The 22,288-nt window shown below is 39.1% G+C and overlaps 2 protein-coding genes across 2 annotated transcripts; both read left to right on the forward strand.

Annotated features, from left to right (window-relative positions):
• Window positions 1-4,273: 4,273 nt before the first annotated feature.
• Window positions 4,274-9,684, forward strand: pld5 (phospholipase D family, member 5). The gene is made up of 10 exons (XM_055158009.1): window positions 4,274-4,371; window positions 5,823-5,959; window positions 6,251-6,431; window positions 6,622-6,730; window positions 6,893-7,020; window positions 7,676-7,873; window positions 8,412-8,563; window positions 8,982-9,147; window positions 9,254-9,344; window positions 9,416-9,684. The coding sequence occupies exons 1-10, from the start codon at window positions 4,339-4,341 to the stop codon at window positions 9,658-9,660; spliced, it is 1,440 nt and encodes a 479-aa protein (XP_055013984.1). The 5' UTR covers window positions 4,274-4,338; the 3' UTR covers window positions 9,661-9,684.
• A 1,372-nt stretch (window positions 9,685-11,056) lies between these two features.
• Window positions 11,057-22,058, forward strand: ccdc88aa (coiled-coil domain containing 88Aa). The gene is made up of 28 exons (XM_020941885.2): window positions 11,057-11,119; window positions 11,207-11,298; window positions 12,360-12,450; window positions 13,001-13,070; window positions 13,145-13,203; window positions 13,306-13,389; window positions 13,478-13,618; window positions 13,696-13,850; window positions 14,234-14,315; window positions 14,461-14,619; window positions 14,702-14,848; window positions 14,922-15,066; window positions 15,345-15,911; window positions 15,979-16,184; window positions 16,259-16,453; window positions 16,545-16,657; window positions 16,724-16,862; window positions 16,940-17,110; window positions 17,180-17,341; window positions 17,425-17,702; window positions 17,782-17,925; window positions 17,995-18,181; window positions 18,264-18,409; window positions 18,824-18,916; window positions 19,103-19,299; window positions 19,762-19,842; window positions 20,559-20,624; window positions 21,037-22,058. Exons 1-28 carry the CDS (start codon window positions 11,057-11,059, stop codon window positions 22,056-22,058), a joined length of 5,055 nt encoding a protein of 1,684 aa, XP_020797544.2.
• The last annotated feature ends 230 nt before the right edge of the window (window positions 22,059-22,288 follow it).

Here is a 22,288-nt window from a genome sequence, read left to right on the forward strand (position 1 = left end):
ATGATAGCTATTAGAGAGGATACATTAGATTTTACAGACTGCACTGTGAAAACCAATGCATAACTAATTGGCTTTAGTTTGTCTGCTCTACTTCCTTAACATCTGTTTTATTCTTGCACTTCTGCCGGTAAGATGTCAATCTTACCATGAAATACTCTGATCCCCTTTATTTTAGTTTTATAAAGTTAGCATTTTACAATTACTAGTGTGTTTTCAAATGTCCCAGTTGTCAACAGTAGGCCCCCAAAAAACCCATCAAGGGGCCCAAAATTAATAAAGTCTGGTAAAAGTCCACTGTCAGGTGACACAGCACGGGCACTGTGCAGTGTTCAGCATTATTGGATGATGAAGCAGCAGTATGGCGCCAGACATAGATGTATGAGACCAATGTGGTACAGGCTGTGTTTACATACTGTGCAGCCCCTCATTGATGGACCACTGGTGCTTATGGGCATCAGGGAGTAGAGGAAAAATTGTGCCATATCAGCAGAATCCACTCAAGGCAGCAGGAGAAATAGTGCACAATATTAGAAGAAATAATCAGACATTGATGACATTGACCCCCTGAAGCTAAGAGTATGGTTTGCTTTTGTTTCCTTGGATTTTTTGCATTCACTATGTAGTGTGTATGTGAGTGGTTGATGGTGCTGGGATGGCAATGGTGCATATAGGGAGTCTCATCTGACAGTCTAGACTAGGGCAGCTGTGGCTGTAGAAATAAACTCACCATTTGAGGATAGGGAGTGACTGAAGATAGCAAAGTGAAGCTCAATATTATTATTATTTATGAGGATATATTATGTACAATAAACTTTTTTATGAACTTTAAACCATGTTATAACTGTGTTCCCTTATCATTTACCTTTTGTATTTCAACTTATTGCTCCAAGTTTAGGTTTTCATGCATTTGGCTTGAGTGCTTAGAAAAAAATCAGTTTTAACCTATCCCCTATCTCACCCCACTGCTGTATACTTACTTGCAATTATTTTAAAATTTAAAACTCTAGGTCATATGTGTAGGGTTCAAAAATATCACACATCAATTAAGACATATTAAATGATAATCCAGGGCTTAATATGATGGAATGTCAATATGAAAAAGTGTGGCTGGTTCAGTTTATAATGAACAAAATGTAAAATAAAGATATTTGTCTTTACTACTAAATATCAGAAAAAAAGAATAATTTGTCTTTGTTAAACACTAGATTAAGTTCTCTTGTTGCTGGTGTCTTTAAGAACTTTGCCTCAAGCATATGGTGACTTTCACGGCCAGTGCAAAATGTTTCTTGAGGTGAAATGTGCAGAGGGCACTGTGCCTCTGGCAATTTGTATTCACAGTACATGCTGCAACTTGTGAAAGATGTAATGTAATATGTTTGAATGTGAGAAAGTGCATCTCTTATCACTTTTCCCAAATCTGATTACTGTTCTTCACTTCCTGTCTATAATGTGCTTCATGTTGTCTCCTGTTGCACCTCCGTGCCCTGTCTAAAAGCCCACTGCTGCCGTCCATATGCCCCTCCCTAACTCGCTGTGGAACTATTCCTGAGATGGATAAATGGCATGAGTCCATAATGTCAGAGACCGAGGGAGGCTGAGTCAGCTCGAGAAAATAACCAAGCTACAATCTTTATTAGTTTGTATTAAATGACACTTATTGTCCAAAATTAACTGATCATCGATGGAGTTGTTTGAAGATGCAAGATTCGAGTTGCAAGTGGAAGATTCCCCAGCAGCCCCTGTTTATGTATGCCCAGTGAAGAGTAGCAACTCCAGCGCCATCCAGCAACAGGGCTACTCCGCATCCATCTTCCTCAGACACAAAGAGAAACTGGAAAAGGTGAGCAAACAAGGATCACTAGTTCCCTCTCAGAGCATGGCAGCATGACTTACTGTGCAAATAACAAAGCTGACCACCTCTTACCACAATGGCTGAAGCAATAGAACATACTTCACAGTTCACACAAATGCTGAACAGTTGTGAAAGACTGTAGCAAAATCTGAGTTTATTTGAGTTTAACTCAAATCTTATTATGGGTATCCAAAGATTTGTAATATTCTACATGTCATTCATTTGAGTTATGTTTTGTTTTTGTTGTTGTTTTTAATAAATATACAGCCTTAAAATTCAATAGACAGAGTTAATTTGTGTGATAATGTATTGTGTCACAGTGAAAGTAAATTGACCTCACATATCCAACTACATGTTTCCATGATTTGAAGTTTTCCACCTCAAATAATTCATCATCATCATTTATAGATGGAAATGGATATGCTACCAATAGGCTATATCTCTTTTACAAATTAGTGGAGGGTAATCTTGTTTATGTATTAGCAACTTTTCAAAAATAACGGTTGAAACAAAACAAAATTACTTCATACACATGCATTTTTTATTCTGTCTAATTGAATTCACTACTCTATTGGCTCAGAAGGAAAACATGAATTATTTATTATAAATCCATTCCTCACCTTTCGATTTGGCTGTCAGTGGTGGAGCTATAGAGTGAAAGCTTTTACTTCTCTAACCCTACATGCTCTTTCATTCGCTGCTCCTATTGGCACGTGGCCCAACCTTTTCCCATGGCATTGTTCCTAGTCAGCCTTCACTCAGCACTTATCACCCCAACACCGGAGTGTGGCAGCAGTGCCCTGTGGATATAGAGGCCTGCTGTTGGATTTCAGGTGTGAAGGAGAAAGTCCTACCTGATCATGCATCTGTATACTTGCTGGAGCCTGACAGTGGTATGGACAGAGAATCCACATCAATCAAATGTAAATACAGTCATGACAGCAAAGCAGGCTTGTGGCAAAAATACATTCCGCTGGACTCTTGTTACATTTAAAGTGCAGTAAACTTAGACACTCAAAGTCAGGATCAGAAAATTGTCTCAAAGTTTATTTCACTAGAGGATGGGAGACACTGGTTTGGTTTATTAAATCTGCCAATTGATTAGTTAGGACACTGTTAAAAACAATATATATAAATATAATACAATAAAACTGTTTTATGTTCTGATGCATATGATTTACTGTGCAAAATAGCAAATCTGCTAAAAAAATATGGCCAGCTGTAGCAATTGCTTGGCCAAGTGGGACTATACTAGGAGAAGTGAAGCACTGCAGAGAGCTCTTTTCATTACATTACAACATACTGTTATTGATGGTCACTTCAAAACAAGAGCTTTCTCTATCCAGTCTAGACAGAGTATACGGGCAAATGCACACTATGAGGTTGCTCAGTTAACATTTAACCACTCTTTAAAACAAATAAACAACACTTCTCTTCTCTTTTAGAAAGTGTCCCTCGGTTTCTGTTCTCTCTGAAGCTGACTTGTAAAGGTCACCTGCTGCCACAGCAGGTTTCACTGCTATGACTTTGTTGCACTATGAACAGTTAGTGTGTGATATTGTAGGAGGTCATTACTAGTTTGTAAAATTAAAGTATTAATAATGTATAGAGTTTTGGATCAAGGCCAAATGAACTCTGTGGTTACTTCAGTACATAATTTTAAAAAGGCCTGTGACAAAACAGCCCTTCTTTTATCTATATCCTGCAATAAGATGTAATTCTTTTGCTCTTCAATGCCATTCAGCTTCTACTGTTTCTTACACATATCTCATTACATCCGTTGTTTCCCATCACATGCTGCTCTGACATACAGTACACAGTGTCAGCTAAAAGGCTTCTGCTTACAAAACGAACATGTAAGCACTAGTGCACTTAGATTAACAATGACATTTCTATTTCATTTAATTAATTTAGTTTAAGTTAGGCAAGCCAAATGAAGCTTAGTCCCATGCTTGTGAAAAAAGTATGTTTTTATGCTATGATTACTCTGACCTAATGAGCGTATACTTCAAGCAACAGAACTTTGCAGTAGCACTGTTAATACAACTGTCACCATCTTGTTTTGGCAGCCAGCCCTGGAGTGCCAGACAATGGGGGTTTCTTTCAGAAAACAGATAAAAAGAAACAAAAAGATGAGAAAGAGAGAGGGTGGTGGCAAGTGAGGGGTGTGCCTGACTTATAGCTACAGCTGTGTATTGGCCATTTGAACAAGAGGGGTTGGTCTGTCTCTGTCTGCTGCTTCTTAGTGCTGGTGTGGAGGAGAGGCACACACAGTGAACACAAGTTATGGCTGTGGGAACTATACCAGGACACAGAACAGAGAAGGAGAGTGTGTGTGGATGCTGTAGGAGCTGCAAAATGAAGACAGAGTTTGAAAAGCACTGAGCAGGACAGGCTGAAGGTCCAGAGCGAGCGGCAAGGGCACAGATGGATATGTAAGCGAACATTTTACACCTGTCTGAAAAGTTCCACGAGGTGTTGGTCCCATGGCAGGACCAGCCACGCAAGAGCACTTGAAGGTGATGTTTGTGATGTTCTGCTACTATATTGAAAATATATTTTTTATACATTAATTTAATATTCATTTTTAATAATTTAAAGTTAATGTTTATATGTAGTACTGAAGTTTTAAGTGCAATTGCTGCATTTCTGTGTAATTGATTTTTATAGCAATACAATATTGCATTGGCTCCAATGACTTTATAAATCATACATTTCATATTGTGCAGTGGGCTCTGTCCTTGTTCCCTAATTTTCTAGTGGTTACAGTACATGCATAATTAAGTTTGCACCAGATGTAATATGTTGTGCTGATAAACAGTTGTATGTGTATTTGTGTTGACATCAGCATGTGCTGTACACTGGCTGACCTGTCACATTCTGACAGACTTCCTCTGGATTACATCCATCCTCATGTCAAACACGTTTTGACAGTTGGAATACAACCCCATTGACCCCAAGTACAAGAAGATACAGGATGCCAATTGTCCATGAATTGTGCTGACTTTTCATAGACTAAGTAAGAGAATGTATGAAAGTATCTGCCTATACCCTCACCGTATGGTGCAATTTGTCTGACTGATCAAACATAACAAAAGGGAATATATAATGCCATGTTGACAGCAACTGAAAGCAACAAAGCTAAGCAAGCAAAAATTTGATTGGTAAGATATGCAAACATAGGCAAAATTGCAAGCGGTTTTTCTGTAGTTTTTACTTGAATCAAAGCTCTTCAGCCCCTCAGAAAGAAATGCATTGTTGCATAATGAGTGTGACCATATTCTGCCTTTGTCACAGTGGTAGTTGATATACCACTCCTTATTGTTGCATCTTCCACTATAGAAAGTAATTTCACTTTTCTTGTATGTCATTTCTTACCCTTGGCACAGAGGTCATAAAAGTCTCCTCCATAGGGCTTTACATCAGCAACAAAGCTGACAATATACAGTATACTCTACACCAATGCTATCCTTTAGTGTGTGTCAATTTGCCTTCATTGGGAGAGCGTTCCACTTGAGTTGGCCCCTGTTCTTGGTCTAAAGTGGGATTTGCAAAAGCGGGTGGGTGTGTGCTCCAGACCTTGGGATTCCTCAGCTGCAGCAGAGTTGTCAAATCAGTGGTGTCTAACTTAGCTGGACTAGGACTGCTGTATTTGTTGTTGTTTTATTGATCACACATCTTATCCTCTTATCAATGATATTGACCTGAGGGCATCAGAGATGGTGAGCTAATCATTATCTTGTCGTATGCCATTAAAAGTTAAATCTAACATCAATGTTGGAGAAAAGTTGGATTTTAAAGGCGTGTTCACACTTCATCACATCAGGACTAAAATTAGCTCAGTAAAGTATGAGTATTAAGTTTGTTAGTGATATTTATTTAATTATTAATTATTATATAATTATTGTAACTGGAATGCTTCAATTTAACCTAGTGGGATACAACTACATTTGTCTTTATTTTTTTTTAGACCCAGCAAAAATGTATTGCTATCTTTGCCCTGGTCTGCTGCTTTGCTGTTCTGGTGGCTTTATTTTTCTCCTCCGTGGACATTTGGGGAGATAGTGAAGACGGCATCACAGAGGAGAACTGCAGCAGGAACTGTCGGTAAGAAAACTGTAGACATCTGTATAGCCAACTTCATTAATGTACGATGACCCACTTCTGTGGATTAGTTTACAAAGTGAGTTATCCTTTCTGGACACACCATCAAACATATTGGGATATTTAAAAGAGCTAAAGCTTGGAACTAGCATTAGTGATAGTGATTAGTGATTAGTGACTCTGGTTTTGTCACTCGTGAATGGGTTAATTCTGACATTTGGGGGGCTTTAATAGTAGATAAAATTATATAAAATGATAAATTGATTGATCAGTTACCTGCTCTGTCATATCCAGCATTGTTCTTGTGGAGAATATTCCTGAGGACCTCTTCCCTGCCGATGCCAAGACAAACATGCCCCTGTCTGCTGGCTTCCACACACTCTTGGATCTGGCCAAATATTCCATCGAGGTAGTGTCACCTGTCTGGAACCTCAACTCCTGTGACACGGACACCAAACCAGGCTCTGCAAAACAGGTACAAAGTGCTGTGTGCTTGTCTACAACCATTCTATTGGACATTTAGAAGGCACAATCCAATTAATTCCTACTAAAGATGCACTGTACTCTGTTTTAATGTAATTAGTCTTGCTGAGATTGTATCGACCTTTAAAGCCACACTTGTAAATTCTTGTCTACAGTAATGCTTGACACAGGTTTCTTCTCAGGGTCAACTTTTGTTCCAGAGACTGATTGGACTAAAATCTCGAGGGGTTAAATTGAAGATTGCCAGCAGCCTGACTAATTCAGTTGAGCTGAAGACCTTGGTGGAACACGGTCAGTCATATGTCTGCATTTAGGAACAGTGTTTGTGATGTCACTATAGCATTTCCTTCTAAACCTGACTGATGTGATTCTTGGGTGGATTCACACTTGAACTCATATCCCATCAGACCAATGTGCTGGAGACAGGCAAATGATCATCTCTATGCTTTCTAGGTGCTGAGGTTTCTTTTGTTAATATGACAGCCTTCACCAGAGGGGGCCTGAATTCTTCATTCTGGATAGTGGACCGTAAGCATATGTATATAGGGACTGGCGATATGAACTGGAGGTCATTTTCTAAAGTAAGTACCAGCATGCACTTGTTCAGAGTCAAATTAAAACTGAAATGAGATAATCTATATAAATGATTTTGCAATGTACAGTCCTCTGTGGCCTTGAATGGTGGCTGTGGTTTTAATTTGAGAGATTAATGTGAGACAAATGTAATTAAATGACATCCTTTGCACACCTACAGGGACAGCTGAGCCACACATAGCCTGAGCACACTCTATTACTTTAGTGCACACCTGTGAGGGTCCTCCTATTGTTTAACAGGGATTATTTAAATGTCTGCACTGGGCCTGGACAAGATGAAGCACTTCATTTTAATTTAGAGCTTATTTTTCAATATGACTTCAATATGACTATGTTTATGCTCGCTTCAAAGACCTTACCAGATCAGGTGTGCAGAGAATGTAAGCTAACTTCTGTGTGGAACTTTCAAACGCTTGTCATACTTGTAAAGCAAAGGCATTATTATTGTGTGTATAAAAATAATTTTGCAGAGTTGAATGGATATTTTTAGAAACCTTTTTCTTCTTCATCTTTTTTGGCGTGTGCTGAGATGATTTACTAAAGAAGCCTAACCTCTATATGCAAGTCTCAGTCTCTCCTCTCATCAGTCAACCCTGTAACTTGGGTGCTTGATCAGCTGTTTTCTGTGCTGTCCCTCCACAGAGGAAAGAAATGGGGCTGGTGCTGTATAACTGCAGCTGTCTGGCTCTGGACCTGCACAGAGTCTTCTCCTTTTACTGGCAGCTACATGAGAGAGACTACATCCCCACCATCTGGTCTAGAAGAGTCTCAGCCCTCTACAAAATAGACGAGCCACTGGAGCTCCAAGTCAATGAAACTGAAGCCACAACTTTTGTTTCTGTGAGCAACTGCATACATTGAATACTGTGGAAGTAAAATGGCTATTACACAGGTTAAAATAAAGTAGTGACAAAAATAGATTTACAGAAAGATACCACTAACTAAACTAGTACTACTTCTAACACTATACTCTCTACTTTTAATTTCTTTCTTTCACCACCTGAATAAGTTTGATATTAAATCTAACTAGTAAAGAGAATAGAGAGGAGTGTATTTTATTGCATTTATTATAACCCTAACCCTAACCCATTTGACAGAAATAAATCGTGTTTCCCTCAAAAGCAACAAATCACTCAAAAGTCAAATCAAAAATTGTTGCAGGAGGCACCTTCAACCATCTTTTCTGCCTCGTTTTAAACTTATAGAAAAGAAATAATTTGACTGCCCTTGCATGTAAAAACATTTATATTTAGCAAATAGTACATAACTACAAGTACAGCTTCACTGGATGATGAAGCTCTGTTTGATATATACCAATTGTTGGCCTCTGAAAATGACTTAAATTAAGTCTTGTATTTATGATGTATTCCTCATGCAGACCTCTCCTGAACTCTTCTGTGCTAAAGATCGGACCAAAGATGTAGATGCCATATATCAAGTCATTCACAGTGCAAAATCATTCATCTTCATCTCGGTGACAGACTACCTCCCATTGGTCAACAGGAAGCTCAGAGGAGGTGCAGATACCAGGTATTCCTACATCCAACTACCATCTTTGACACATTGGGTTTCGGAGAACATCATAACATGATCATCTGCACTAGCGACAAGCAATTTTATATTATGTGTACATATCCGTCCTTGAGGTTTAAGCATTACACACAAATGAAAGACCTGAAAATGAATTACAAACAAGCAGAACTATCACTTAATTCACCCTTTTTACCCTTATATTTGCTTTATAATGTTTTTGTTTCTATTATAGACAATATCTAAAAATGTGTATATTGTTAAATAATGTCTCCACAAAAACATTACATTTATTAATTAATCATAGATTAAATTAATTATACTTTTACACAGTACTGAGATCTAATTTTATACAAACCCCAGTGATTGTGGTTAGAAATACTGTAGGCCAAGTGTATAAAGAATAGTTTCCCCTCAGGTATTGGTCACCTATTGATGAGGTCATCAGAGAAGCTGTGATGCTGAGAGGGGTCAAAGTTCGCATGCTTATTACTCACTGGAAAAAAACTCACCCTCTCACCTTCAACTTCGTCTCTTCCTTGAAGTCACTTTGTTTGGAACTTCACAACTGCTCCCTTGAAGTGGTACAAAAAAGAGACAATTCAGCACTATTTGGTCAGGAATAAGAGTATAATAAACATACTATTTTTTTTCTTTCTTTTTTTTTTCTTTAATTCTTTTTCTTTGCAGAGATTCTTTAGTCAAAAGGAGAAAAAGGGGGACTTCCAAGACCTTCTCAATCACAACAAATACATGGTGACTGATAACGCTTTATATATTGGTAAGCTATAAATTACTGAAAGATTATAAATGATATATTATGCAAATAAGTTTATTGTGATCTTTTCATAGGTAACCACAACTGGGTCGGTAGTGACTTTGCCATTAATGCAGGAGTGGGGCTTGTAATTATGATGCAGAATAATCTTAAAAATAGAGGAAGGACAATCATCGGCCAAGTCAGAGCAGCTTTTGATAGAGACTGGAGATCACGTTATGCCAAGAGCCATCAAGGAAGTAATCATCAAAACAGCAAATACAGAGAATGCAATTCAAAGACAAAGGAGAGGGAAAATGATTCAATATCCTCCCTATGAGCACTCATGAGCGCAGAATGCACTACACGCAATTCGATCATTTATAATGAAGACTGTTAAACCTTTAACACTACTGGTAATCTGTGATGTATTTTACTTAATATTCGTTGATAGCAGCGCAAGTGTTAACATTGAATATGTATTTAATAAAGCATCCACTGAAGCATGAATGTTACAATAATATCACAACATATGCAATTGTATGAATTGTTTAATGTGTGAATTAAAAATTGTGCCTACTAGAATAGAATATCTATTTGTTTTATTGTTAGAGTCCCAATGAACTTTTTAGCAATGCTGCCTGGAATTGATATAGTTAATGTCTATATTATCTCAACAAGTATTGTCTTATTTCATTGATTCCTCAGACTATAAAACACATTTTTAAAAGTGTTGCTGATTTCAATTGTGTAGCCTAGTCGTTCTGTTTTCAAGTGTCTTTTTACTTAAGAAACTACAGTCTACTTGTAATTGAGTAGGTTTTTAGCCATGTAACTGTAGCCTACTTTTACCAAGAGAACTTTTACTGGAGTACAAATTTCCAGTAGAACTACAGTATTTCCACCACAGGGAAATAGTAGTATCTGGTAGCGCCACTAGATGGCGATACAGGCTTTTTTTTCCCTCTTCTTTTTTTGCGTGCGTTCGTCACGTTACCAAAACTTTTGGACTTAAAATAATAAGGTAAATCTTAAGCATGACATTTAAGTAATAATAACATTCATACTGACGTAGGTTTCACCCAAATCCTTCCTTCTACAGGAAACAGCTGAGGGGCTGACGCTCCTTTTCTTTGGGTGAGATGATGTCCTGTCAGGGTGAAGCGGGTGATTTTGTTGTGCTACAAAAAAAAACAACTACTGATGCAAAGGGCGGGGCCAGCGTTGTCATAGCTACAGATTAAAGGCGAAGATATTCCAGTATTCTTTAGCATTTGGTTTTAAGATGGCTCCATTTTTGTGTGCATGTGTGTGTTTTTAAGTAGGCCAAACATTTCAAATTGGAGCATTTATCTACGGCTGTGTAACTGCGTTTGGATTACCGGTGCAAAAGTGCATTACTGCCAAGTCTGGCGGGCAGCGGGAGAGAGGGGGAGAGGGGGTAGGGGGACCGACGACAGATGCCTTTGCAGAGGACGACTCGAGAGGATGTTGTGGCAGGGACAGAACAACGGACTTGTTTGTCAAACGTGAATCCTCCGCATCGAAACGGCGAAATTTCAGAATTTAACTTTAGTGAGTGGTTAAACCAGGGTACTAAACTTAAAGCTACAGTTAAATTAGTTTTCTGCTGAAGCGCATGGGACGGTCGTGCCAGCTCGGGGTCAGAGGATGTCTACACTGATGATTACCGTTACTCATTATTAAGGTTTTTATTCACGCCACCGCTTGCAACCATGGAGAGTGGAGTTTTTCTACCCTATCTGGATCAGTTCATGATGAGCCCACTCGTCACTTGGGTATGTTGTGGTGAATGCAGACATGATGTTGCAGACTACAAGTTACCATCAACTCAGTTTTCTAACTACTGATTGTTTTATGATAAGGTCAAGACGTTTATGCCTGAGGATCAAACTATGCACTTTGACTTGTCTGTTCTGTTGGACGGAGTGTTTCTGAACGACATCATGAGTCAAATGTAAGTTACAATAAATTAGGCTACACACAGTAATAGAATCGTTCAGAGTAAAATTAAATCAGAAAGAAATTACATAATGTAAAATAGCTATAATTTAGGAAAAACTGCTTCAGATATTCCAAATCAAGGGGGCATCATACAGGCTGTCAAGAGGCTACTTAAGAGATTATGATTTGGGGCCCCTTATGTTCTTAAGGCATTACCCTCCAACATGACAGCCTCATGCTCCCCTGACAGTCTGCCATGTAACTAAGGCTGTAGTGAATTCAAAGACAAAGTAGTCCCACATAGAAATTGGGCTGATATTTGCCCTTTTTAGCTGATCTGCCTCAAATTTCCAGCACAGGCCGATATTTTGTTTTGGCCGACCACCTGCCAAAAGAATGCATGCAAAGTTTATTTTAACATGCAAAGAGATACCTGCACAAAACATGACTGCCCAGCTCATTATGGGTTTGCTTTAAAAAAAAAAAAAGCATAATTTGGATAAAATATCAGGATCAAAACCTGCCAGATATATCAGATCAAAAATATCAACAGATCTTATTGACCATCAATTGCTCTGAATTCTAAACAATGGGCATCGGCCATGAAAAAAAACATATCCCACAGAACCACACTATGATGGCCTACAGTACATGCTAAATGGATATGTGCATAGCATGCCATGTTAAATGAGATTTATTTGGTATAACTAACAATAACTGGTTTAATCGTAAAAAACAATGTGCAGAAAGGAAGAGGCGGGATAATCTGTTGGATTGTGAGACACTCTGGGATTAGGGCCTGCATAGTGGAACAGTAGTACAGATGGGGGGTTGGGGGGTGATGAGGGTCAGACAAACGAACCAAAATTGCTACTGTCAGTATTACTAATGTCACTACTAACCACATGTGTTTCATAGCATGACGTATCTTTAAAACACTAAAGACTAATTCACACACAACATTTTTTATTGTGTACTATTGCACACAGAGAAATCAAGTGTGGTTTCAGTTAACAAACTCAGCTGTAGATATGTAGAATGTTTGTGTCTTGAAAATGTATTTTCTTCTTCCAGAAGTTCTTCAACTACACCTCAGGACCTGACCAAAGTAAACAGGATTCATAATCTAAGTCTCCTTGTCCAGCAGATCAAGACTTATTACCAGGTGCACTCTTCCCGCTAGTACAGAAAACTTGCTGTGTTATAATTACATAAAATGTTTTTCATAAACTTGATGAAAGTTATGCCATACATAGGATATCTGTGTGCATGCATCTGTTATTCTAATGCAGCAATATTGTAAATCATGGATCATTTATGAAGTATGTATGAGTGTGAAGTGCCCTATGACTCCCAGTTACATCTGATAATCAGTAGTTGGTGGCATTTTCTTGTGCATGGATTATCTAGTTCTCTTTAAGACGTGTCCTAAATATTAACCATGTAAACATCTGTGTGATGTAGTGGCATTAAAGCTTCTGTACGAGCAGCAAGAGAACCTTTATTTTCCCCACAGTGTAGAAATTCTAGCATTGTATCGCACAGTTATGAAAAAATAATTTTCATTTGTTTTTAGGGATATATGTCAAACTGCTGCATGAGTTAACAAACTGTGTGTGTTGAGCATGTCTGATTGTGAGCTGTTCTAAATACTCAGATCATCCAGACATTGCTTTGTTTTTATGTGCTTGTTTTAAATGTATTATATTCTACAGGATCATCTTAAACAGTTAATCATGACCCCCTTGCCAAATGTGTTGCTGCTGCATAAGACTCCATATTGTGGTATGTCATATTTTCCTGGAACATTTGTATCAATATTTATGCCCATGACCAATAATTAATCTGTACATTTACAGAGCAAGCTTTAGAGGAAATGAAAAAGCTGTTACTATTGCTTTTGGGATGTGCAGTCCAGGTACTTACAGTATACTATATATAAATATAAATATATACATATATAAATATACATATTTATTTCTTTATTCCTTTATTCCTTTTTACTCATTATTTTATTCAGTGTGAAAATAAAGAGGGCTACATTGAAAGGATCCAAACTCTTGAATTTGATACTAAAGCTGCTATAGCTGCTCATATTCAAGAGGTATGTTTTTATATATTAGAGTTCTGTTAACAAGAAGTCCTTATGCAGTAATAACTAAAATACATGTGCAATTGTCATCATTTCTCAGTTGACCCACAGCCAGGAGAATGTTTTGGATCTGCACTGGTTGGAGATCAGAGAAGGGCAACCTGATGAACTAGAGGATATAGCCAGGAGGATGGCTTTACACATCCATAGCCTGCTGGATCAAAGAGACACCTATTTGGAGGTATTGTATGGCAAGAATATGTCTGTTGAGTACACATACTATTCATACATTTGTTGACTATGTGTTCTGTTGAACAGACCATCACAGAGCTAATGCAAGACTGGGATGATGGCTGTAGCCAGCAGAGTGGCCCACAGTCCAGCATGGAGCAGCAGCAGAGAGGGGCTCAGCAGCACCTGTCAGTGGAGCTGGCCGACTCCAAAGCCAAGATCAGAAGACTTAAGCAGGAGCTGTATGTAGACTGCACATGAGATACTTTTGTTTTAGGTTCCAGTAATAATTAGAAAGGCACACTGCACTGAAGCATATTGTAAATTACTAATAGACAGTGAGTAAAAGGCAGAGTTGGACAAGAGTTGGCCTGAGGGAGATTGGCCAACATTGCTGTGTGCTTGGCAAATTCTATAGCAGAGCTCTACTACCACTGACCCATATTAGCACTGCATTTCTACAGATACTGCACTGCCACAAAACAATAATCATGTTCAAATCCTCTTCCTTCACTATGTGTAAATATTGATGTGTAAATATTGATTGATTTAACTTACACTTCTAGACCCCTGTGTATAACATGTCTGTTCTAACTAAAGAACTCACCTTTTGTGTTGGTCACAGAGAAGAAAAAATTGAACAGATGCTGGACTGCAGACATGAACTGGAGAGCATGGCGATAGACCTGAAGAGGATTCAACAGGAGGTGAGGACTCATAACTCTAAAACAACATATGTGGTCATTAGAGTGTACATTGCAGATTTTTTAGCCACTGAAGACAGATAAAGAAATGTGCAGATGTTGTCCAGTGTTGTTACAATAAAGTTCTTTTATCATTTGTGTTTTATAGAATTCCCAGCTGCTTGTGGATGCCCGTACAGCTCGGACATATCGTGATGAACTGGACTCTATGAGAGAGAGAGCTATAAGAGCAGACAAGCTTGAAAGTGAAATTGGGCGCTACAGGGATCAACTTCACAAGATGGACTTTTATAAGGCTAAAATGGAGGTTAGAACAGACAAGAAGTTTATGTCTTATGTCAAGATTGTTAACTAAATAGATAACATTACAACAATGTCTTCGTTTACAGGAGCTCAAAGAGGACAACAGGGTGTTACTAGAGACCAAAGAGGTCTTGGAGGAGCAGCTAGAGGGTTGGAGGTCACGCTCTGATAAAATCCATCAACTTGAGAAGCAGTGTCTGCTGTTGAAAGCTCAAGTTCAGGACTTAGAGCAGGTGAAGCAACTACACACACTGACATTGTCATTGCACTGTTAGTGTCAGAGCTTACTGAAAAGTCTTGGTACAGGAAAAAGAGGTGGGCCAAAAGCGCTTTGAGGATCTGCAGGAAGAGAACCTCAGTCTGTACATGGCCCAGAGGAGGAGTATGGAGGAGTCTCAACACCTGGGTTGGGAATTAGACCAACTTTCTAAGACTAATGAGAACTGCCAGGGTAAGTGAGTTTGTATGAGAGAGGAGACACATTATGTAAGAATGCTAATGCATGCATTCCTTCTTTTGTCTGCTGGTACTTTACATTGAAAATGAGGCTTTGTTCCAAAATGGGGTCACTTTGAGTGCGTTGCTAGTTTGTAGACATATCAGATGCAGTACAGTGTGACTTATGACTAAAATTTAACTGAAGTAATTTTTTTCAAAATTAGGTGATTCCACATTTGGTGGAATCTCTGCTTGTTGCAATATTTAAAAGGCTTTCTTATATGTTTTAAGGTCCACTAAGTTTAAGTGAGGAAGTGAGTGAAAATACCCATAGCCGGATGCTAAAACTTGAAAAGGAAAACCAAAGTCTGTTGAGAACCATTGAAGAACTTACAGCTGTCCCAAGGAGCTCTGAAGTATCTAAAGGATTACAGTCACCAAACTCACATTCAGTAAATCAAATGAACAGTTCAGCAGAAGAGATATGGAATGGAGATGTGAACTACACTCAAGCCTACCCTGTCTCATTGGAGCAGGTCCAAACTAAGATCTTTTATACAGAAGGGACAGATTTCCTTACACAGGAGAAAGTACCAGTGGAAAATGGAGTTGGTGGCATGCATTCAGAAGACCTAGAAGATCATGAAAACTACCACAATCAGCGGCTTTGTTGTGTTGAGCCAGAGAGAGTTCACACTTCTGGCTCAAAGAACTCAAGCCTGAGCCATGCAACCATCGCCAGCACTGGTCTGCCAACTTACTCCTCCTACAACAGCAAACACACACAGCGACTGGAGGCCAAATGCAAGAACCTGGACATACTCAACCAACATCTACAGACTGCATTAGACAACACTGGTAAGTCTTGGTAAGAGCTTTAACATGTTTTTGTGAACATCTGACAAAGTTTGTGTTACTTATTTAGATCGAAAAGTTCAGCGTCTAGAGGCAGAGGTTCAAGAGCTGGAGACAGAAAATCAGACTTTGCAAGCCACTTTGGAAGATCTACGCATTTCTACACGAAGACTAGAGCAGCTGGAAACAGAGAAGTCTACTCTCGAGCAGGAAAATACTGTTCTGGAGAGAGAGAGGAGACAATTAGAAAAAGAAAACAGACGACTTCACCAACAAGTAAGGAATCATTATTTGAAAAGACAAACACACAATAAAACAGCTCAATAAAACTGATTCATGCTATATTTCAGGCTGAAATCCAAGATGCAAATTTAGACAGCAGTAATGTCCGTATAGCCAGTCTGGAGAAGGAGACACGTTTTCTTATAAAGGAGCTGGAGAATTTAAAGGAGGCTGCTGAAAGAGTCAAATCCATTGAGAGAGACAACAGAGAACTGAGCAAGCAAAGTGCAATGGACCAGAGGACACTGGCCACTCTCAGAGAGGTGAGACAAACAGTCTTTTTCAACGTGTTGTGCCTATGTAATACATATCCTAAAGTGCATAAAATAAACAGTAGCCACATATTTGCTACAGGAACTGGTCAGCGAGAAACTCAAAAATCAGCAAAAACACAATGATTTGGAAAGGTTGACACGTGAACTGGAGATGAATGATGTTCAAAAGGAACAACATGCACTTGATACAAAGTAAGTATTTTACAGACAGTGTACAGTAAAAAATGTCACACTTTTTTTTTTTTTTTCTTGCAGTAGGGTTAAGATGTTGGAGTCTGAGCTTGAGTTATCTCTTAAGAAGTCTCTTCAGATTAAAGAAGAAAAGATGGAAGCACTAGAAGCTCGGTTACAGGAATCTTCAACACTTAATCTGCAACTACGCCAGGATCTTAAAACTGTATGTTCACAATAACTTGGTTTAAATTAGACACACATTATTAAACCTGTAATAAGTCGTGATTTCTCACTGTCTAGGTAAAATTAAACTATGAGGCTCTGCAACAGAGGCTAGATGAAGAATCTACACTGAGCTCTGTTCCCCCAAAGGAAACAGGCAAGGCAATGAGTGAATGGGTACGAGAAAGTCAAGAGGCAACTAAGGAGCTGCTAAAACTTAAAGACAGACTGATAAAAGTGGAGCGGAATGTAAGTGGGGATCTATTTTCTATTTTGTTTGATTCTTCAGTGATTAACGCCTCCCCTATCATTTTTTAGAATGCAAGGCTGGAGGCAGAGCGCCAGGGTATGCAGGCCCATGTGAAGCAGCTAGACAGTCAGTCAAATACTCAGCAAGCACAAGTCCTTGCTCTCCAAAGACAAGCTACAGTTTTACAAGAGAACAACACTGCTCTTCAAACACATAATGCTAATCTGCAGGTAATTATTACTTTACTTTATAACACATGTACAAATGTACACTTAATAAATTAGTAAATGAACAACCTGATAACTTGTTCCAGGTGGAGAAGTCTACTCTGAACTCCCAGTGTGCTTCTCTGCTGGTTCAGAATTCCCAATTGCAACAGCAGCAGACAAGGACAGAGAGCGAGCGTGACACTGCCGCACGTGAGAGAGAGGAGCTACGTTCACTTCATGAGCAGCTGTTACGAGATCATGAGAGACTCACAGCCCTGCATGAGAGACAGGCCATGGAGTATGAGGCTCTGATGGGCAAACATGGATGTCTGAAAAAGGCACACCGCACACTAGAACTGGAGAACCGCTCACTGCAGGACAGGTGAGGCCAACGCAAGAACATACAACTTTCATACAACTTTATATTATGAAAATCGGTATCAATTATGGCTTATATTTAGGTACAACACATTAGTACTGCAGCGGACTAAACTTGAAGAACTTGAGAAAACCCTGAAAGAAGAACAGGTGAAGATCTCAATGGAAAAAGAACAACATAGGGCAACAGCTGCTGAGTGCTGCAGGCTTCGAGATGAGAAGGACTGGTGAGAAATACAAACATTTACAATTTGTAATTTCAGAAACTGTTGATATATTTCCTTATTTTCTCAAAGGCTTAACCAAACCTACCGTCAGCTTCTCAATGATCATGAGTTACTGACCACTGATCACAAAGAAGTCAAAAGTCAGCTTAATGAGGCCAAACTTGAGCACACCTGGCTACAGGCTGATTTCTCTAAACTTAAAAAGGAGTTTCAAGAATTGGACATTACCTCCACCAAACTGGGCAATCAGTGTGAGGTACAAGTTGGCAGTAAATGCAGTACATACAATGTTCAGCTGGTGCCTGACATGAATAAAGTCTTCAATAATTGTGTTACAGTTATTGGGCCAGCTCAAAGGCAACTTGGAGGAAGAGAACCGGCACTTACTCAACCAGATTGAGACCCTTATGATTCAAAACAGAACTTTGTTGGAGCAGACCATGGAAAGCAAAGATCTGTTTCATGTTGAGGAGAGACAGTACATGTAAGTCATTAAAACACTAATTAATAAATTAACCACTGGAGTCATATAGTGCTTTTCAAAGCACCCAAAGCACCTTACAGTACATTATTCATTCACGCCACACTCTGTGGTGCTAAGCTACTATAGTAGCCACAGCTGCCCTGGGGCAGACTGACATGAGTGAGGTTGCCAATCTATGCACTCACTCACACACCCCTTTCAGAATAGGCAATGTGGGTGAAGTGTCCTGCTTAAGGACACAATGACTGGCACCCGACTGTGGCATCTGATATTCCCAGTGGTCTTCCATCCAAGTACTAACCAGGCCCGGCCTTGCTTAGATTCTAAGATCTGACAAGATCAGGCTTTGACAAGCCAGTATGCTTGAGTTTTATTTTTGCTTTGCAATATTTAATTAGTTTTTTCTCAACTCAGTGATAAGCTAAATGATCTGAGAAGGCAGAAGGAAAAGCTTGAAGAAAAGATAATGGACCAGTACAAATTTTATGAACCATCTCCTCCTCGAAGGTAAATTTTTAATTGACATAAATTAATAGTTATTAGCTTTTCTACAGTTAAAAAAAACGTTGTAGTTTCATTTACTGTGGGAATTAACTGCATGTGCTATTACTGAAAAATAGAACTGTGGATATGTAATAAATAATAGTAGTCCTCTTATTCTTTTGGTTGTCTTTTGGTTGTACTTGTCCACAGGCGTGGAAATTGGCTCACACTTAAACTGAAGAGGCTAATCAAATCTAGTAGCCGTGATAGTGGTTCAGAACAACCACCTTCGCCAACTCATCCTGGGACAGACCCACACCTCCTGCGTCATAATAACAGCTCTTTCATAGGCCTTGATGGGGTGTCTTCCTCACCATCAGGTCACATGACACCACCTCGTTACAGCAGCAGTAAGTATGAGCTGCCAGATTTTAATAGATCTGGTACAGCCTCATCACTTTCAGACAAGAAAGAAAGCACCAGCCTACGACAAAAGATCCCACCTGCTTTAAAGCCAAAACATTGCTTTCAAGTCAGACAGAGATGTGCAGGCTGGTAAAATCAGTATCTGAAGGACACAGAACATCAGCATTGCTCAAATTATTTTCTTTGACAATATTTACAGAATATAAAAACTCAAATAAATTCAATTAGACCAGTGGTCAGTTTGTTATTGTGTATGTTATTAGACACATAGATCTATTCAGAATTCATACAGAATGTTGCTTGATGTGTGTAACTTTCCTTAAACATTTTTCCTTTGTCTTGTGTCAATGTATGTTCCTTTTTGCTGTATTTCCCCTCCCTGCTAATTGTCCTTCTTTCTCCCCTCACCTGTCTCTACATCACATTTTTATACTTGGAAATAGCCTCTCTCAAAATATTTCCTCGTATGAAGAAGAGACTTAAGGACAAAGACAAAGCCAAGTCCATCTTTCGTCGTTCCATGTGTAAGAAACCACTGTTAGCTTAACATTCATTTACTATCTACTTACAATTTAATTATTAGCACTTTCCATTTTAATTGTGTTGTTAATATGTTCATATCTCAATATTAATTGTCAGGATTTAAAGCAAAATTTTCATAGTCAGTAATTCACTTCATAAAACTCAAATTTCATTGTAAAGTGAAATTGTTGTTGTCATAAATTTTAGGTCAGTGTTATATTTCAGGTCAACAATAGGTCAGAATTGTATCACATTGCAGAAGGATACTAGCAGGTTTTTTTTTTATCTTTTCCAAAAAATGATATTCAAATATCTTTGTTTTCACCCCATTCTCATTCTTTGACCCTCCAATGTAGCCTTGACTAGTTTAGTGCACCCCTCGTCCCCACTCAGAGATGAGAGGTGGGCAGGCAGCATGCGGAAGCTCGACAAGTCAGATACAGAAATAAACTCGGAGGACACAATGACTTCATCTTTTACAACCTCCATCCTATCCATCTTCAACCTTCATCATTCCAAATCAGAAACCCTTCATCTGCCCACTCACCACCACTCTGAGACTGCCCTTGATGTGTGTGACCTATGGGTAACAGGTAGATGACATGTTTTTTATGCTTGTTTAGTTTTGTTTTGTTATCAACATGCTTCTTGGAGTATAGAATGTGTAAATATTTTCATGTAATTTTTAAATCATGTGTTCATCTTATTCTGCCTACAGATAAGGATTCAAATGACAGTGCTGTGCCATCTGGAGTGGAAGATAACGATGAGCTTCAAAACCATGGTAAATCTCTGTGGATTCTCATTTAACGGATTCCGGCATCATACAGATGTATTACCAGTCTAGGAATTAGACTAAAACCATCAAATTGCAACCATGACCTTGTTTTATATTAATCTCTGTGCTGACCACGTTGGATAAACCAAAGCTGAAAAGCTTGCTTTTACTGTCCACTGGTGGTGACATGATGTATTACCAGCTAGAGGCACAACTATGACTCTATGCTCACTCTGTTTCTTTTGCGACCTACATGCACTGCAGGCACAGTAACACAGACAGACAGGGGAAGAGCTGAACATGAGAATCATTTAATGGGATAGAAGGCTAACTTGAGTAGCACATTGTAGGGCTTCATGTTATGCTACTGTACTGTTGTATTTTAATTTAATTTACCTAAATGTCTTTTTCTTTCCAGATCCAAATGGCACTCAAAGCCGAGCCCAAAGTGAGAGCAGCGGAGAGTTCAATGTGAGCCTTGATAATCAGCCCTGGTCCAGTGGCAGCAGCCCAGTCCAACTGCCCCAACCATATCACAATTCAATTTCCACTCAACCTCCTGCTGATGCTTCTACTCCACAACATGGTCACCTGCGGAAGTCTTCTGATGTTGCGTCCAAAGACAAGAAAAAGGATCCTGGACCAACTCAGGATTTCTGGCTCACAAGAGGCACAAAGAGCCTCAGAAGAGGTTCAAAGAGCAAGTTTACATACTGCCTGTCAGATGCTTCAAACAGTGAGAAAACAAACCAAGAGGAAAGTGAGACTGATTCAAAATCAGATTTAGGAAACACTGCAACAACTAGAGTTGTTGCTTGTTCTCCAATCACAGTGTTGTATGTCCAAGGAAAATCATCTTCAATGTCTGGGTGCCTAAACTGTTTCTCTACACCTGTTGGTAAAGAGGGAAGACTTAAAGGGACCAAGTCTGCTAAAAGCCTTCCTCATGCTGGGGGTATTATTTCCAAAGCAGAGAATTCATCCAGATGCTCAAGTGTCAGTAGTGACTGCACGGTAAAGCTTGATCCCCTACCTGTCCAAGTCTCTGAGAGTATAACAGAGCAAGATGAATCAAGTTCAACAAAACATATAGAAATAGGCAAGCACAATGAGCCAGCTCCTCCAGTTAAACCTCCAAGAGACCCAGCCGCTGTTCCTTCTGACCGCCCAAAGTCCCCTGTGCAGGAGTCAGCTTTTGGTTCAGCATTCACTTATAACTCAGTTTTCTCCAACACAATATTTAGTGACTCTGTGATCACAACTACTATGGTCAGACCTGAAAAGAAGCAAACTTTCATGCAGCTAAATCAGTCTCTGACGGAAAATGGTCCAGGAGAAATGTATATCTGTAAGACCTCACAAACACTGCTTAGTGTGGAGCCTGTGGAGGATCAATCGGTAGAAAGTATCCCAAAGTCTCAACAGGACACACCGACTTAGCTTTAGGTTATGTAGGCTTTTGCTGAAAGGTAAACAATGCAGTCAAATGCTGAAAGGTCTCTCAATGTAATAAATAATCATCATCATTATGCAACACTGGTCTCAGGTTATGTATGCTTTCTGCATCATGCTTAATTTGTCCTATAACACTTGAACATCCTGGTACTTTTGTGAACTGCCCTTGTGCCAATCCTAGTGATGAGTAAATTTGACAGTTTTGTTATCGTAGT

Source organism: Boleophthalmus pectinirostris, unplaced genomic scaffold, assembly GCF_026225935.1.
Source record: "Boleophthalmus pectinirostris isolate CB_2022bp ecotype Guang Dong unplaced genomic scaffold, ASM2622593v1 HiC_scaffold_22, whole genome shotgun sequence".
Taxonomy (NCBI): domain Eukaryota; kingdom Metazoa; phylum Chordata; class Actinopteri; order Gobiiformes; family Gobiidae; genus Boleophthalmus; species Boleophthalmus pectinirostris.

What these genes read in the sequence shown, in the direction of transcription:
- pld5 (XM_055158009.1), top strand. Translation starts at nt 4,339, where the DNA reads ATGGCAGGACCAGCCACGCAAGAGCACTTGAAG. An exon ending in AACCAGGCTCTGCAAAACAG is followed by an intron (nt 6,432 to 6,621) that starts GTACAAAGTGCT and finishes GTTTCTTCTCAG; the next exon opens with GGTCAACTTTTGTTCCAGAG. An exon ending in ACAACTGCTCCCTTGAAGTG is followed by an intron (nt 9,148 to 9,253) that starts GTACAAAAAAGA and finishes TTTTCTTTGCAG; the next exon opens with AGATTCTTTAGTCAAAAGGA.
- ccdc88aa (XM_020941885.2), top strand. Translation starts at nt 11,057, where the DNA reads ATGGAGAGTGGAGTTTTTCTACCCTATCTGGATCAGTTCATGATGAGC. An exon ending in TAGCTGCTCATATTCAAGAG is followed by an intron (nt 13,390 to 13,477) that starts GTATGTTTTTAT and finishes ATCATTTCTCAG; the next exon opens with TTGACCCACAGCCAGGAGAA. An exon ending in CACTGGCCACTCTCAGAGAG is followed by an intron (nt 16,454 to 16,544) that starts GTGAGACAAACA and finishes TATTTGCTACAG; the next exon opens with GAACTGGTCAGCGAGAAACT.